At 42.7% G+C, this 17,402-nt stretch overlaps 2 protein-coding genes across 2 annotated transcripts; one reads left to right on the top strand and one right to left on the bottom strand.

Annotated features, from left to right (window-relative positions):
- The first annotated feature begins 22 nt into the window (after positions 1 to 22).
- Positions 23 to 2,739, top strand: LOC124953644 (U3 small nucleolar RNA-associated protein 4 homolog). Its single transcript, XM_047505330.1, has 4 exons — positions 23 to 409; positions 481 to 2,020; positions 2,133 to 2,435; positions 2,517 to 2,739. The coding sequence occupies exons 1-4, from the start codon at positions 306 to 308 to the stop codon at positions 2,631 to 2,633; spliced, it is 2,064 nt and encodes a 687-aa protein (XP_047361286.1). The 5' UTR covers positions 23 to 305; the 3' UTR covers positions 2,634 to 2,739.
- On the bottom strand, positions 244 to 17,402 carry LOC124953651 (uncharacterized protein C20orf85 homolog). Its single transcript, XM_047505347.1, has 10 exons — positions 16,939 to 17,402; positions 15,655 to 15,775; positions 12,283 to 12,906; positions 11,384 to 12,191; positions 10,238 to 11,315; positions 7,457 to 9,844; positions 5,008 to 7,018; positions 3,448 to 4,834; positions 3,272 to 3,356; positions 244 to 3,190 (listed from the first exon to the last, which is right to left on the bottom strand). Exons 8-10 carry the CDS (start codon positions 3,549 to 3,551, stop codon positions 2,918 to 2,920), a joined length of 462 nt encoding a protein of 153 aa, XP_047361303.1. The 5' UTR covers positions 3,552 to 4,834; positions 5,008 to 7,018; positions 7,457 to 9,844; positions 10,238 to 11,315; positions 11,384 to 12,191; positions 12,283 to 12,906; positions 15,655 to 15,775; positions 16,939 to 17,402; the 3' UTR covers positions 244 to 2,917.

Below are 17,402 nucleotides of genomic sequence, written 5' to 3'. Positions count from 1 at the left end.
GAACTATTAGCACAATTATTCATTTATATAGTTTATGTTCGATCGATATCTCCTCGATCAATTAATTATTAAATATTATTATTATTAATTAATTGTCGTTTCGTTTTGTTAAAATAAATCAATGATAAAAATGAAGAGAAGAAATCTTCCTTTTCATTGGTTCTTCGGATGAAGATCTTACGCTACGCTAGTAATAACACCATTGTAGATTGGCGTAATAGTTCGAATACCACGTGTCTCTGATATTTTGTTTGAATTTAAAGTCTTTTTATAAATGAATGAAAAGTAAGATATTTTAATGAAACATGACAACGTTTAAAATACATAATGTTAGATTTTATAATCTTGAGCCTAAATCTGCTACTTGCTTGTGTCACGAACCAAAAACGAAGAAATTAGCACTTGCCAGGTTAGTTCGTTATATAGTTAAATGTCGTATGAAAATGTTTCTTACATATATTATTCTCTTGTTATTCGTAGAAACGATAATTCGATAGAGGTATGGAACGTTGGGAATGCACCGTTTGTCGAGTGTACAATCCTTGGTCATTCTGAAAATTCTGTGGAAAGCATTCTTTGGATCGGTTCAAGACTTTTCTCGACTGGTCTTCATGGTCTAATCGTGGAATATAATTTAATCACATTGGGAATGAAATATAAGGTAGCGGTCACAGGTGGAGCAGCATGGTGTATGGACGTTAATCAGCAAAAAACACTTATTGCCGTTGGTACAGAGGATGGATACATTAATACGTTTTCCATCGCAGAAGATACATTAATTTATGAACGGATATTTGACAAACAAAAAGGTAGAATTCTATGTATTAAATGGGACAACACAGGAGAAATGATATATACTGGATCCACGGATACCATTAGAGTTTGGAGCGCTGTTTCAGGCCATGCAATTCATAAAATGACTACTTCTAGAACGGAAGCGAAAAAAGAAACTATCGTATGGTGTCTCGCGGTGACAGACGATAATCTAATTATTTCTGGGGACTCTCGTGGTTATTTGTCCTTTTGGGATCCTCATATGGGTACTTTAATCGAGTCCCATGAAAGTCATACCGCCGACATATTGGCAGTGACATTGTCTCATGAAAAAAATGTTGTTTATTGTGCGGGAGTTGATCCTGTCGTACGAAGTTTCTGTAAAGTTACTTTAAAATCTAGTGGAAAACCACAGTGGGTAAAGGGTATCGAAAGGAGATTACATTCTCATGACGTTAGAGCATTGGTAGAGGCAGATGGTAAATTATATTCTGCCGGAGTAGATGGTTATTTAGCTCAGTCGAGTTATCCTCCAAAAATATTAGTGAAATATCCACCTTTACTTCAGCCACCTTCCGTTATTCTATGTAAGAGGTCTAGATGTGTATTGTTGTGTTATACCAATTATCTTGAATTATGGAGACTCGGATCGTCGGTCAAAGCTTCTTCAGAATCTGTAAAAGTGGGCACGTTACACCAATTAGATGAAGAACCTATAAAATTATTAGAACTTAAAACAAAAGGAGTTGAAAGTATTTTATCTTGTGCCATTAGTAAAGATTCAAAAACAATTGTCTATTCAACGGATACCCATGTCAGAGTATTCAATTTTGACGTAGTAGAGGGAGACGCTCTCTTATTAAGAAATGATACCGATATATCTGCGAACAGAATACAGAAAATGTTGTTCAGCCATAATGGTAAACTATTAGCGACAATTAACAACGATGGGAAAGAGAACGTAGTAACATTATACAAGTTGAATAAGAAAAGCTTGAGGCACATTGGATCATTCCAAACAACGAATGAATCTATTGTAAATGTTAGCCTTGTATGTTTTTCACCAGATAGTAAATATTTAATATGTGCGGATCGCCGAAGCAGTATTGCAGTATATAAAGTCGATGGAGATCTTACGCAAGAATCTCTTCAACCGTGGCAGCTACCTAAGTACAGTTGTCCACCAACAGCTATGGCCGTGCAAAAAGGTACACTAAACCTCGTCATTGTATACTCCGATCATAAGGTAAGAAAAATAAACTATAAAATGTGACACAGGATTACAGTCCTATATACATGGACTACAAGCTTTATATGACATATAAATTTAACTTTAATATATCGTGTTATATTTTTAGATCGTCGAATATAATATACCCAGAAAACAGTACACCCAATTTTCAAATAGCTTGCAAAGTCGTATTCCGAAACAATGGTTGGCACGTCCGTTTCCAATAATAAATATTTGTTTTGATCCATACAATGAGAACATTATAATAATGCATGATGATTCTACGGTATATATAATAAATAAAGCGAATGAATTGCCAGAAAAAGAGGCGAAAATACCAAAATGTGAAAATGGCGATATCACGGAAGATAGCAGCTCTGCATTAAGTTTGCAATCGCAACATGCTTTCAAAGTTGCCAAAAAGTATAAGGTAATTTTTAATATTCATCCCCGATTTATATCTCTTATCATTTATTCTTCTACAAGAAATTATATTATGTGGATTCTATAGCACCTTGTCTATTTGAGCTGGTTGAACAATGAAGAAATGGTCGCGGTCGAAGTTAATCCAATTGCATTGACAGAGAAATTACCACCGACTTTAAAACAGAAGTGGTTCAGCGTATAAACGGGGAAAAAACCGACGATACAGTACAATTGAAAACGTCATTTTTTATAAGGTTTTTCGACATTTTAAAATGCATTTACACATTAAACGAATCGTGAGAGTCGTACCCGCATTTAAAATCCTATATCATTATATCTGTAATACTTACCGTTACATCTTCATTTTAATTGATATTAATTGAAATTTATGTGTGTATGTAATACGCACATATACAGATATGTATATATGTATATATGTATATATGCATATATGATATATATACACACACACACACACACACACATTCAACCGAGAAAAATGAATCTCTGTTGGGCCAGATAATTTTCTATATCCGTGGACGAACGAACGGTCAATTTTGGTGAAATATATATAGGGCCGGTGAACTCTAGATTGTATTCCATGCGAGAAGATCTCCAGCCGACCATTGCGGACGCCGTTCTGGGAACGGTCGGCGAAGGTTTCAAGGGAATTGGTGAACATTTAGTCGGGTCTTCCGGCGGTTTTCGCTTGAAAGTATCCGCCGGAAGTGCTGCTTTTCTGCATTCTTCTGCCAGCACCTGCGGTCAGTGGCATTGGAACTCGTTGAAATTCGTGACCGGTCGGCCGCACGATTGTACGCACGAGTATTTTTATGGTACCTTTTGAAAATATTCTCTGGACAAACATTCGTATCTCGCCAACCATTTCCGTTCTGCCTCTCGTTCGGCTTTTATCACCTCTTTACTAAAATTCACAAAAATGTCAAGATATTTTATTTATTTATTTCTCCTTTAAAAAAGAAAAAAAAAAGTACAACCTAAACACGTCAACGTACCTAATCCTGTCGAAAATCACTGGATTTTTTATGTTATTATAACGTTTTATGCCAAGCGTTCTATCGACTTTCTTGCTCTCCTTGTAGTCTTGATTTTTCTCCATTATTTTTTATTCTTTAAAACGTCTCATTAATTAATTAATTAATTATTAAAGCGACTCTCTTTCTAACTCACCAACGAACATATTCTATCTATATTGTTTGTTCAATATAGTTACCACGTTAGGCGTTGCCAACGTAGAATTTGTCACGAGATTTAAATCCTATTCTTAATATTTTATACCAGGTCGAGTAATCGATGAAAAAAAGAAAAAGAAGAAATTTTTATATTCTCCTTTCACAAAGAAAATATCTTTTTTTCTCTCTGGGAAGCACGAAGACATCAGTTGTTTACATCGAATATCGACCAATAGTGAGAGCTAAATATAGATGAATCAAGCCATGTTCCTTAAGAAAAGCCGAAGGCTAAGGGATACCGCGGACTCGTAAATCGAGAAAGCGTTTAATCTTCGCCGCGGTTGTAACCCGTTGATAGCAGCGAGGCGAGCGAGGGCGTAGACTTGGCTTAAGCCTCTAGGAAATAATCAAAGCGGCGATATAAGCACCGACTAAGCTGGGTATGTGTATGTGTTGGAAGTTACGAGACTCGGTGTTATATCGGTGCGACTTCGTCGTGTAACACACGAAGGAAGCACGAGGAAGGTCGCAAAGGAGGAGAAGGAGACGTCGATAGAGTTCTCTCTCTCTCTCTCTCTCTCTCTCTCTCTCTCTCTCTCTCTCTCTCTCTTTCTCACGACGAACATAAATGGTGAGAGGAAGAGAGAGGAAGAGGAGAAGTGGATCTGCAGAGTGCAATGCGCCGAGATTACGACTAATCTGCGCCCGAGACCGCTCGGAAGCGTAGTTTCTGTAAGTTACATTGCTTAAAGCGTCAGCTCGTTGAACCCCTCGAACTTCGACGACGGCTACAACCTCCGAGCTTCCTCCTTTAACTCTCCTCTTCTTAGTAAGTATAACTTTCTCTCTCTCTCTCTCTCTCTCTCGCTCTCTTACTCTCTTCTCTGTTCGACTTTATGGTCGCCATGGCATTAGCGAGGACCGATTCCTCTGGGAAAATTGCGTTCTCGAAACTCACCAAGTTCGACGTCGTACGCACCTGACTCGTGTTCTTCCTTCCTACCTTTCTTCCTTAATTCTTGCCTCTCCCGAGTCCCGGCCGGAGAAACTTTGTGTTCTCTCCCTTTCTTACTCTAGGTACTTGGAGGTGGACAAGAGAGTTTCTTTGAAGGTCGAGTCTAAGGCGATTCGGTCGGTTTAATCTCGTAACGATACCGTCTGAGAAAGTGCGTGCTCTTTTCGTGGTCCCCAAGAGCTAAAAGTTACGATCCTGTTAACAAACACCATCCCAGAGTGAAATTTTCCAAGGAATTCAATTATTTTCTAAAACGATCAAATGGGACCGAACTCTAATTAAATTTAAAGAAACGACGACTAAAAGTTCTCATCAAGAGCATCGCGTAAAAGATTTATTTATTAGAATCTGAATCAATCCAAACTGACCACGATTGGTGGTTGCATCTTAGCGTGATAACAACAAAGTTGTATAACTATATCTTGTGGGGTGAGTTTACACAGGAAGACTAGCTAGATAGGAGAGAGTGTAACGAGACGGACCAAGATGGAGAAGAAGAGAAGGAGAGGAAGTTGGTAGGTTAGAGCGAGCGTAGAAAGACACGGTGGGGCTTGCTGTAAATTACAAGCAGTGCGCCAAGCTGCCTACAGTCTATCTCTCTCTCCCTCTCCCTCTCCCTCTCACTCTCTCTCTCTCTCTCTCTCTCTTTTCTCTGGTGTGGCGCAGGGGTGTCTAGACGTATAGATAATGCCGAGTTTGTGCGGGGCAGCGCAAGCTAGACGGTCCCTGGTTCATCCAGCCAGCCAGCCAGCCAGCCAGCCAGCCAGCCAGCCAGCCAGCCAACCGGGCTAGGCTAGACACATCGACCATGCTCCGTTTCTCTCTCCTCTTTCTCTCTCACACATATACGCATTCTAGCTCTATCTTTCCTCCCTCTTCCTCCTTCTCCTTTCGTTCCATCTCTTTTCCCTCCACGAGAGCTCGTCGTATTCGCGCATCCGCGAATATATGCCCAACCGGATTTACCATCGTCCTCGTTGCACCAGCACTACTAGCAGCAGCAACAGCAGCACGAACCAAGTTCCTCTGGCATTCGGCACAGACAGGAGATGTAAATCCTCCAATAGCATCGCCCGGGAGATCCGAGATCCCATTGGCAGCGATCGTGACGTGGATGATTCACGAGCCTTTCGTCTCTCACTCTTTCTACTTCCTTATTCTTCGTTTCTTCTTCTTCTCTTTAAGTATTCACCGAACGATTTGTTGCTATATCACTTTTTACCAGATTATTCTACTCTTTCTACGGCACACGAGATGCTAAAGAAAAATGTGAAAATTACTAATTAGAAAGAAAAACAATTCATTGATACCTGCCGATGACCAGACTCTACGGAAGTATAGTGCCTATATGTATATAATCGGTTTGAGGATTTTTACGAGTCCCGAGTTTCCAGTCGTGGTGAAAAAGATGGGAAGGGTGAGGGGTAGACTGTTTATCAGAGCAAGCTATTATGAAGGATTAAGGGTATCGTGCACTCCGCCAACCCTCTCGTCCTTGTCGGCTCTAGTCGCCACCGCTTCTCTCTCTCTCTCTCTCTCTCTCTCTCTCTTTCTCTCTCTGTTTCCCTCTCCATTTCTATCTCACTTCCACTCATAGCACCCAAACCTCATCGCCACCCTTTCGCTTGGTCCTCTACCACGCTCTCCCTACCCCCCTCTCCCTAACCACCGTAGTGTTTTAATCGGCAGACTGCAATGCATAAATCCCCGTTAAATAATACGGCAGTTAACAGTGCCATTAAGCCGTTCGAGATACCGCAAAACCGGTAGGGCGCCGCTATGCGCGAAGTCTGTATTTATCGGCGACCGGCGCGACGGTGCTAGGAAATATTGTTCACCGTTCGTTTTCCACGTTCGTTTTCTATGGTACTCGATTCGTTCTCCGCGATTGGGTTTAAAGAGAACGCAAAAATTTGATCCCATGTGTACATGGATGTTTGTCTATAGGAGATAAGTCTAGCCATCGTCTAATCTATTCTTTTTTCTATTTTTCTATCGTCTAGTCTAGCTAGACGCCATCTTCGATATATTCCATGTATGTGTCTGTGTATGCTTTAAGAAGACCTGGCGTACGCTGTAGACATTCTCTCCTTCTTCCTTTTTTTTTCTTCCTTCAACGAAGAAAGTCACCGGATTTAAGCACCTCTTTTACAACTTCGCAACCTCGCTTTATATGTTTCAAAGCGGAAAGGGGAAAGTATGTGTAATGAGCGCGAGGATTCCTTTGATACGCGTAACCAGGGCTTTGGAATATTTCAGAGAAATCTCTTAAGGCTTCAGACGGGATACAAATAAAAGAACGCGAAGGAGAGAGAGAGAGGGGGGGGGGGGAGAGAGAGAGAGAGGGAGAGGGAAATATATTTCCAATCTTCAAGTTCGCTGAAAAATAAAGAAGAAAAAACAAAGAAGTTAATTGGAAATTTGTGGTAACGACTGTAGAAAATCAGTCGGTATTTTAATCACTGGAACCTTAATTTACGTTTTTTAATTAAACTTCCTGTTAATTTTCGATATGTTTAAAATACAGGTACGTTCACTGTACGTGCGTATAAGAGAGAGAGAGAGAGAGAGAAGGAGAAAGAATTTAAACGTTAAGTTCGATCTATGCGCGCTAATGGAAGTATCCAATCATTGTCCGAAACGCATCAAGAAGGGTGCATACAAATGGAAAGCCATGCAGAATGCGTTTTTCTCTGACGCGACTCTGACGCAGTGTATTCAATTTGACGTTTACATTTCTAACATATTTTATCTATACTTTCAATTAGAAAATTCTCTCTCTCTCTCTCTCTCTCTCTCTCTCTTCTTTTTACTCACTTTTGATTAGGTAAGAAATAACACCAGTCCTTGTTTTCTTTGCCTCTTCCCAAGGCTCTTTCTCTAGTCTTGCCTCTGTTTACTCGACGCTCCTCTCAGACGCCGGCGGGTACACGTGCTAATTGCTACGGTATTCGGCCTACTAAATCACTTAATTAAGCAAATTTCTAATTAATTAACTGGCGCCGTGATGATACTTTGATTTAATCATCGAATACTATACTTGGAATTCCTCGATTTAAGACAAAAGCACTTTGTCGCTATCGTTGTTGTTGTATTGGTAATTATCGACGACAGAGAGACAGCGATTCACTCGATTGGTGCACGTAATGCCGGTATGCTTGTCGGCTCTTAAATCCCTCTAATTAACTCATCCGCCTATTACGATGCTCCTAACGGTTATCTATCGCCCACGCGTTACCTCGACGACTTTCATTGCTTTCTCTTTTCTCCTACCCAGTAAACAAAAAAAATTGCCAAGTGAAGTCGTAAATTATTAGATACAAAAAGAGAGATCCCTTTGAACATCTGCTTCGTGACAATGAATGAAATATCCATTGAAAAGATCTAAATGTTTATTTATTTATTTGTTTTTTTGACCGCGTGTCATAAATCGTTCAAGTCGCAAGCGCTGAAATACTAAATTAAATCGTTAACACAATTTTCAAAAGTAAAAATGATTTCAAGTAATTATAAGACGTTTTATTAAACACATCTAATTAGTCAATTTCTATTTAGGTATTCAATGTTTCTACCTACGTTCGAATACTTTTCCTCCTTTTAATGAGCGTAAAGACGAGTAGACGCAGCGATATATCGTCGCGAGTACTCATCTCACGACCCAATCTCGAAGAAGAAACTTTTTACGAGGAGAGAAACGCGAAGACGGCGAGTGTCTCTTTCACTGCAGATTACGTAGAAATGGCAGCTCCCTTCCAGGGACATTTTTCTCGTTGTGGGATATCACGAAATGAATCACCATTTCCTTCGAGCTCCTACTGTGAAACGTAACTGCTCGTGGTCCATTACTCTTATTTAGAGATGCGTTAGAAAAAGTATAACAGATCGGTATACTTAATCCAACTTGCCTAGGGAACGATCAAGATCGATCTTTGAGAAAATCACATAAAACGTAAAGTTTTGAAAAAAAAAGCGAGCGAGGAAATTTCAAACAAGCTGTGTCTTTTATTTACCAAGCAGCGTGAAGGAAAAGCCTAGACTTTACACTACGAGTACCTCTATCTCTTTCTGCAAGCTTTGTGGTACACACGAAACACGAGCAAACACACTTACACAAAGTGTAAGTATACACGTGCTCGAGGTTGCGACAAAACCTCATGGCACGCACGTTGCAGTATCGAGTCTGGATATATGGAGTATAGACGCGACTGTGTGCGAATGCATGTAGGGACCTGTATCTGTGTACAAGTTTGAGAGAGAGAGAGAGAGAGAGAGAGAGAGGAGCGTGCAGACGGGTCGAGCCGATGGTAGCGAAGCAAACAAGGCATCCAGGTCAGACCGTCTGCTCGCTGGCTGTGTCATCGACTGCTATGAAGCGCCTTCCGCGGGTACACATATCGACGTCTCGGTGTTTTGTCAACACCGGCTGCTACTACCTTTGGATATATCGTCTCGTCAACAACGTCTTTCTACGCTTTCCTTCGACTCCGACCAACCGTCGCTTTGCATCTCCTTCTCTTTCTTCTCCTCTCTCTCTTTCTCACCCCGTCTGAAGACGGTGTAAAGTGTACACGTTGTTCGCACTGTCGGGAAACGCCAGAGCGTTCATTTCTCCTCCTGCAAACTCAAACACCTATCTCTCGAGAGTTTTACATTGACGTTATGCAAAGACATGATTCACCTAGAAACTAATTCGATATGGGACCAATCCTTTCTATTTCGTTACACCATTATTCCACTTGTGTCTTTTGATCGACAGTTACGGTGAACCCATGAAGTCTCTCTTTTTCCACGAGTCTTTAAAAGAGTTTAGATTCGTTACTTTATATATATTTTCCAATATTGGTAATTGCGAGACACTGTAAGACACTTAACGTTTTTACCTCCTGGACGGATTTTAACGAGAATTTGTACAGGGAGGAATAACGGAATCGTAAGAAACACGATAGAAACGAAGTGGCTGCTTCGTCTCGTAAAACATACCGAAGAAAGAGAAAGAGACGGTCTCTCCCGTTTGTTCTTTCTTTCGTTCGTTCGTTCATTCGTTCGTGCTACGATAAAAGTTTCTTGGTAGATACGGACGAGATCGTAATTTGTAGCTCGTTCTTCTTTCCACATTCGCATTTGAATTTTTTAATCCAGCGTAGACACGCAAAGCTCCTCGCCATTGTCATCATCGTTATCCGTGTCAAACGACCCTTGTTGTTTCTGTTACAGAGTAAAATAGAAATGATAAAGAACGAGGTGAAAAAATGAAAAATGTTGAAAATGACGGGAGAATCGTAGACGCAACCTGGGCGTGATTTCATTCTCGAAGCGAGTCGAGCGCGATGAAAGGGTGGTCGGGGGCGGGAGGGGGGGGGGAGGTATGGGTAGAAAAGTTTTCCACGGTAACGCAATGAGAGAAACTGGTAGAATACGTGGGAGGAAAGATAAAAAAAAAGGGGGGAAGATAGGTGAGGACTGGAAGGGAGAAGGAAGAAGGAATGGATAACGCAGGCAGCAGACGGGCGCGGTCATGGCGAACGGCATTTTAATAGGTTCCCGTGGTTTCGACGAAAAAGTTGGGAAACAAAATAAAATCGGCGAAAGCGACGGTACCTCCTGGCTTGACTTCGTTCTTCGTTCGTACGTAGTTACGACGTTGGCTGGCTAGCTCGGTTGGCTAGTTCGGCTGGCCAAGCCAGTCGGGTCATGCATATTCACGCGTGCCATTCGTACGCACGGAATTAAGCGTCCAGGGAATTAAAACGCTTTTTGGTTCGCGAGCGTAACATCCCGTTTGCCTCCCTCTCCAACCGCCAACCTATTCCACGGCCGATTACGTTGGGGACTTTTCTGCAAGGACAGAACTTTTCTGCATTCGTAAAGAGGACAAAATTCTCATGGATTTCCACAGTCATTTCTCTTTTCTCTGAGATTTGCGAGATCACTGATATTCCTCGATGAATTTACGAGTTGTCAATAAAAACGGTGGGAAAGGGCATTGGAATCGCGAATTGGCAACGCGAGAGAGAGAGAGAGAGGCCTCAACGCGAACGTTTTGAACGTATCGCTATCAAGTAGAAAGCTGGGCATTGTTTTTAGATCATATTTTGTTATCTTTCAAAATTCCTTTTTTTTCTGCATCGATATATAGATTGCCTAGGCGAGAGGAGAAGAAGACGAGAAAAGGAGACGTCGGAATAAAGGCCGCGAAACCTCAAACCTCTAGGAATCTCCAGCAGCGTAGTATCGCGCGTCTGTTCCCTTCGGCACCGCACCCTCTGCCAGTGCAGGACCGTAACGACACCCCTTCCGCCCCTCTCCGAACCCAGCTACCGTTTTCATCTCTCCTTTCACCCTTCCTCCTACTCTTCCTTTTCCTCCCGTCTCGTCTCCAACTCTCCTCCTCCCTCTCTTCCTCGTCTCCAGCCCTACGAAGCCAGCATTCGCCTATCCGCCCTTCTCTCCTTCCCTACTTCCCTCACACACCCCCCAATTGCGTCTCCTGAAACTCGTCGGCACTCCAGACGACGGCGGCTCCGGTAACGGAGACCCCTTGAAAAGCCGAACGAGCGCGTTACGCCCGTTTTCTCCTAGACGATCGCATTAAGCTATATACTCGTCGCCGACCGCTGGACGAGAGTTTGACCTTTCGATCCCTTTTACTCACCTTCCCACCTTGCAATTTTGATTTCTGAAAGAAAAGAATATGTGGCCTCTCTGCAAAGGAAAAATAAATAAAACGCAGGATGGGGTAGCTACCTGACACGAATGAATAGAGATGAAACTTTATGCAGTAGGATGGATGGCGGGTCGATTCGAGTTGACGCAACCGTGACATTGAAACGTTACGTCAAAGTCTGCGTGCACTCTCTTTGGTAGAACGTCGGCCGTCACCGTTGTCGTCGTCGTCATCGTCGTCGTTGTCGTCGTCGGACAGACGGCTGAACGATTAGACAAGAGGGCTGACGTCATGACTCTTCGCTGCTTCCCCTACCTACGGTCGGCGAGGTTCACTCCCTTCTGCCCCTCGGCAGCTTTACTCTCGACGACAGAGCGCTACAACTCGCGGACCCCTTCGTTTTTGATGCACGACGATGGCCCTTCAGAATGCAACTTTATTCACCGTATCGAGAATCGAACAATGAACGAATTCAAAGTGTTAACGTTGCCCCTCGAGGCGTCGAAAACGTACAACAGAGTTACTCTTTTCTCAATTTTTCAAAATCAGTCTTCAAGTTTGATAAAAAAGAAAAAAAAAAAAAAAAAAAAAAGAAAATATTAAAAAGGGTGAACGAGTTCTGGATTCGGTCAGAAGGAAACGAAAACGCGCGAAAACTCTTGCATGATCCGTCCTATCTCGGACCGATGGAACCAGTCCAAGTGGAACGTTTCCAATTCATGCCCTCGCACGGTACCGCTTTGCAGGAAAATATCGCATAAATTATTCTCCAGTCGCATAGTTTTCCGCTTGCTCGAATCGATCCTTGAATGTCTTCCTTCCTTTCTTCTCTCGCATTCCGAGAGCTTGCTCGACCAAGAGATATTCATCTTTTAGATCTACATCCTGCTGTAGGATAAACCGTGCGTTAAATGATCTTCTTGGAGCGCAAACTGATCAACTAGATGAAATGAAAAGTAGCTAAGATTCAAATAATTACATGTTAATGCTGATGAGATAGATAGATAGAGAGAGCATTATTCAGTTACATCTCGTAGACGAGGTGTTACGCCTTGAGACAAGGGGTCAGCAGCTCGCTCGCGTTATATTCCTCCCGGATCTCGGGAATGTTCACTTTCGTATGCGAAAAGGGGGAGGAACAATGGCGTAAGTGGCATGCACGACCGCACAAGCGGACAGACGGCCCTGCGGGAAATTGCATTGCACGCATCGGGCGAACACGAAACTGTACCCTCTCTCTCTCTCTCTCTCTCTCTCTCTCTCTCTCTCTCTCTCTCTCTCTTTGACTTGTAAGCGAACAAGCTAGTCCATCCGTCTGTCTCTCGCCCCTCGTCAGAGCCCGGGTGTCCTTCCTGCCCACTTAGGATCGTCGAAGAGCCACCTGTCCCTGCATATCCTATCCATCCGTCCAACCATCCGTTCGTTCGTTCGCCAGACAGCCGACGCTTCGCACTTCCGGAGACTCGAGTAGCGTTCTCGCGATGCTTCGAATCGACGATATCGAGTTGACGCCATTGGCAAATCGGTTAAATTCACTTCAAGAAGTTCGAAATGAGCGATTAAACATCTTGATCTATCTGATCTATCTATTCTATCCATGATTCTGAAACAAGGTAAAACGGTATAATAAAAATCAAGGAAGTTTATAGATAGTATTCTGAATAAGGTAGACACGTTAGACGTGTTTCCAAGTCGGTGCTTGTCTTGACAAAGACCGAGAGAAAGAGAGAAATAGGTTGCTTTTATTCGTCGAGCTTCCGCGTAATCGGTGCCAAAGATGGTTTCAGGGCCCGTAACTGATACTAGGTATCGAGGCAGTTTTAACGAGAAAAAAGACATGTCCTTCTGTGGTGGTAAAGACGAGAACGCAAGCGAAAAAGGAGGGAGAGAGAGGGAGAGCCACGTAAGGCGGTGGCAAAGCAACGAAGGAGTCGGCAGGACTTATCTATAAGGAGGCAAAGAGAACGGCAGACGCCCGCTCGTCTAGACTCGCCTCGACTCGACTCGACTCGACTCGACTCGACTCGACTCGACTCGACTCAACTCTCTGCAGTCACTCGATAAAAAACAGTCCGCCGCTTTCCTGGCCGTCCAATCCATTGGCGTAAAGTATAGTGGCATCCTATACCTCTTTTTTTTCAACTTTCACATGTATTGAATCCTATATATCAATTTGGAAGAAATTGTCATTGAAGATTTTTTAAGAAAATTTTCTCGGAAATTTTTTTAATATTTCTTAACTGCAATGATTATTTGCAACGATGAGATTGCCGGGACAATATTTTCCAGGACTTTTGCGAATAGATGAAATAAAAAGGATAAGAAAGAAGACGAAAAAAAATGAAATAAAAATGTAGAGTAAGTGAGGGAAAATCATTTTGACCAACGAGGTTTGAGTCAATTTCTCACGGTCCGTTCGCGATCGACGTCAAAGAAGCGAGGAGACGGAAGGTGGTCTCTATCGGTCGTTTTCTTGTTCGCATCGAGCACGTAATCGGTACACGTGCGCGTCTGGCTAGTCGTCGGCAGGTGCCAGCTGTGGTAGGGCTTGCTCGATGACCTTTCCGAAAAGAGGGAGAGAGAGAGAGAGAGAGAGAGAGAGGCGGAGAAATATATATATATATGTGTATATATATATATATATATATATAGATTCTCTCTGTGTTCCCCCACCTTTGGAAAAGAGCTTCACGCGCACGAGCCGGCAGCTGCAAGTAGAATCGCAAAGTTTCCTCTTTGGTGTCGACGCCAATGCAGAAATTACCCCCTGCGACCCCCTGGACCGTCTGAGCGGTGTCTAGCCAGCGCCCCCTACCTCGAACACCGTGGTAGGAGTCTCCGCCCTCTCTCGCTCCGGTCTGCATCCCTTCTCACCCCTCCGAGCCAAGCCTCGAACCACGTCGACCTTCCCCCTCCGCCTACACTCGACGGGGGTGCAGTCTAGCCAGTGACTATAGTCCTCCAGCCATGCCAACGTTATATCGTGCGTCAGACCGAAGACTACATGGCATTCTCCCTCGAACCTGGACTATATAGCGTTTTAGCGAAAGCCCGAAAGCCCATCGACGAGACGTCGTCGTCGTCGTCGTAGTCGTCGTCATCGTCGTCGTCGTCGTCGTCGTCGTCGTCGTCGTCGTCGTCGTCGTCGTCGTCGTCGTCGTCGTCGTCGTCGTCGTCATCGTACTTCTGTTCGTCACCAAGCAAGAGAAGCAGGAAGAAGGTAGAAAGGTGGAAATTTTCTATATCATCTTCCTCGAATTTCTCAAAGACGTCTGGAATACTATTGAGATATGCAAATTATTGGAGACTTGTAGCTTCGAGAATGTTCCTTGCTCGACAATTTTCTTTCTTTTTCTTCCTACCAGTCAATTGCATTTGAATAAAAGTTTTTCTAATGTTTTGAGATTATTATAAAAATTTAACTACTTTAATCGTTGATATCGTGTGACTCTATTTGTCCTTTCCACTCGTTCTCTTCCTGTAGCTCCTCGTAGCGTGACTGAAAGCGATTAGAGCGAGCTCTACCATGGGAGAGGGAAGAAGTTTAGTCTCGATTTGATTGGGGTAGGTCTCAGACGTATAGTCGACGCTATAATATGGCTCCTTCCACAAAGAGTGGTGGCAAGGTCAGTGACGAGGGACTTGCCGTTAATTAACGTCTTGCCATTAAATCATTTCGAAGAATCTTCAGGGAGATGACCAACCGTGAAGCGACGATTCTATGCTCCCCGTTCATCATTGTCTCTTTCTCGCCATCGTCGTTAGCTAGCCCTTATCAAGAAACTCGATATTTTATGATCAGCTTCACGATGAACTCTATTAACGCATTTACACGCATTTCTGGGACAAATGAATAACGACCGGCTCTTATTCTTCTTGATTTAAGAAGAAAATTTAACGGATTTAAGAAGAGACCCAAAGAGCCAACGGTAAAATGTCAACAATAAATTTCTCAACAAGATGTCTTGATACGTCAGCTTCGTGTTTTCCAACGATTAAGCTATTTAGATATCGCTAAGCGCGATGTCGCTTGAAAAGTTCTTTTCCGGTTTTTATCGTATCTATTAGAATCTTGACTTATCGGGGCTATTACGAGTGCCTATCGTACCTCGATAAGATAAAAATGAGATAAAATATTTTTTTTCTTTCGATCGTGATTCCTTCCTTTTTTTACATTTTTTTTTCTTGACTTGAAAATTTACTGAAAAATATCGGAACAAACGGATGAAATAATAACCGTAATAGGCGAGACACGCCTGGCGATGATAATTATTCGCATTGAAATGGCGTACGGATATCTAAAGTAATTACTATTCATTTTGCGTTGAAAAGGATCGAAAGTACAACGAACCGACGGGGAAGCTTATGGAAAATCCCACAGGAGTACCATGGTGACACAATGTTCCAGACGTCGCGTTGTGTTTCCAAATCCTCGCGATGCCGATATCGAATTCATTTAGTTATCCAGCGATCTGTGAAAAATACACCGTCGTTAATCAAATTTCTATCGTATCTTGCTCGATATCATAAATGAACGTACGATCGAACGTACGTTCGAAAACGAAAAAACTGAGGAGGATGCGAGCTGGCAAAGGCTGGTCCCGTTAACAAGGTGGACAAGGGAAAACTTACGTTCTCGGGAGACTTTGGAATCGAGCTCCACCCCTATTACGTGTGCCACGATTAGTCGAGGGCCAGACCGGGCCAGATGGTTGTCGTAGGTTAGTAATCGATAAAAACTTATTTTCCGCCTACGTGAACGATGTAGCCGAGCTCGATTCTCCTACGAGCCATTCGAATGAATCATGCTTCTTATCGAAAATGCATGCTAATACAATTTAAATCCTTATCATAAGCCGAAACGTGACGTTACACTTTTTGAATTTCCGTCAATTTGAAATTGTCGCGCCTTGGCGATCCCTCCAACCATTCCGCAAGTAGTAATACGCAAATTTGTGACGTCATTCGCTCGTACTCGTCCGTAATCGCGTGCACGCGTGCACGTGAAAACGTAAACTTATTTCCCTTACGCACGCGCTTCTCTTCGTTTCTCTTTCTCGCTTGCTTCGTGGTATGCGCAGCCGAACGAACGAAAACATGCCACTTTCCAAAAATAACGGCCGCGTGAGTCAACCGTGGAGTCTAAATAGGAGCTCCGCTACATTTAGAGCTCCTATCTGAATTGTATGTGGTGCTCAACGCGCCAAATAATCCCGATAATACGTATTCGTCCGAGTACGACGAGGAAAAAAGCGCGCGCGCGTGTGAGAGAGAGAGAGAGAGAGAGAGAGAGAGAGAGAGAGAGAGAGAGAGAGACGTCACCATTTCGATACAATATATATTCATCGATCGAACGTATTCTATCGTCAACGAGCAACTCTTTTCCTTTTTTTTCATGTCGAAACATGAAGAAAAAGGAAGAACGTAGAAAAGAAAGAAAAAGAGATGAAAAAAGAAAATGCGTGCGACCTTGTACGCACGAGGTATACGCTCGAGTCACGTCACAACATCGTTTAGGTTTATGAGATACTAATATGCAAAAAAGGCGTCACGGCATGTCGCCGTTTTTTGAAGGTTATTGCATCTTTCCATGAAAGACATGATTATCGTGTTATCATGAGATATTGTACGGTACCTATGAATTTCCCATGTTTTCGAAGGCATCGATTCGTAAAGTCGGCTGTCCATAGAAATTTGAGGTTAACAACATATCGATGCGTTTGTACTTCGTACCTGATGCATTTCGTACTGATCGGCACGTGCCTGGCTGACCGACCAATGAGAGAGAGGAATAGGCTCAAGAACGCAACTTGGAACAGCCTCCTTCCGTTACATAAGAATTCGATATTAAAGTCGTGTATATATGTATGCATCTTTGAAAATAACCACGATAAGATATTTTCTAAAATTCTTGGATGATGACCAATAATGAATATTATTGCAAAACAACAAACGCCCGAAGTTTACGTCGTAAAATGTGAAAAGATTTCCCGTGCTATAAAGTAAGAAAGAGACAGAGATAAAACAAATATATATATATATGCGTATAGAGGGCAAGAGAGGAAGAAAAACATGCAAATAAAAAGGAAGAGTAGTAGG

Source organism: Vespa velutina, chromosome 13 (assembly GCF_912470025.1).
Source record: "Vespa velutina chromosome 13, iVesVel2.1, whole genome shotgun sequence".
Classification (NCBI taxonomy): Eukaryota; Metazoa; Arthropoda; class Insecta; order Hymenoptera; family Vespidae; genus Vespa; species Vespa velutina.
Note: the sequence above shows the minus strand (reverse complement) of the source record. Positions and strands in the feature narration are given on the sequence as shown.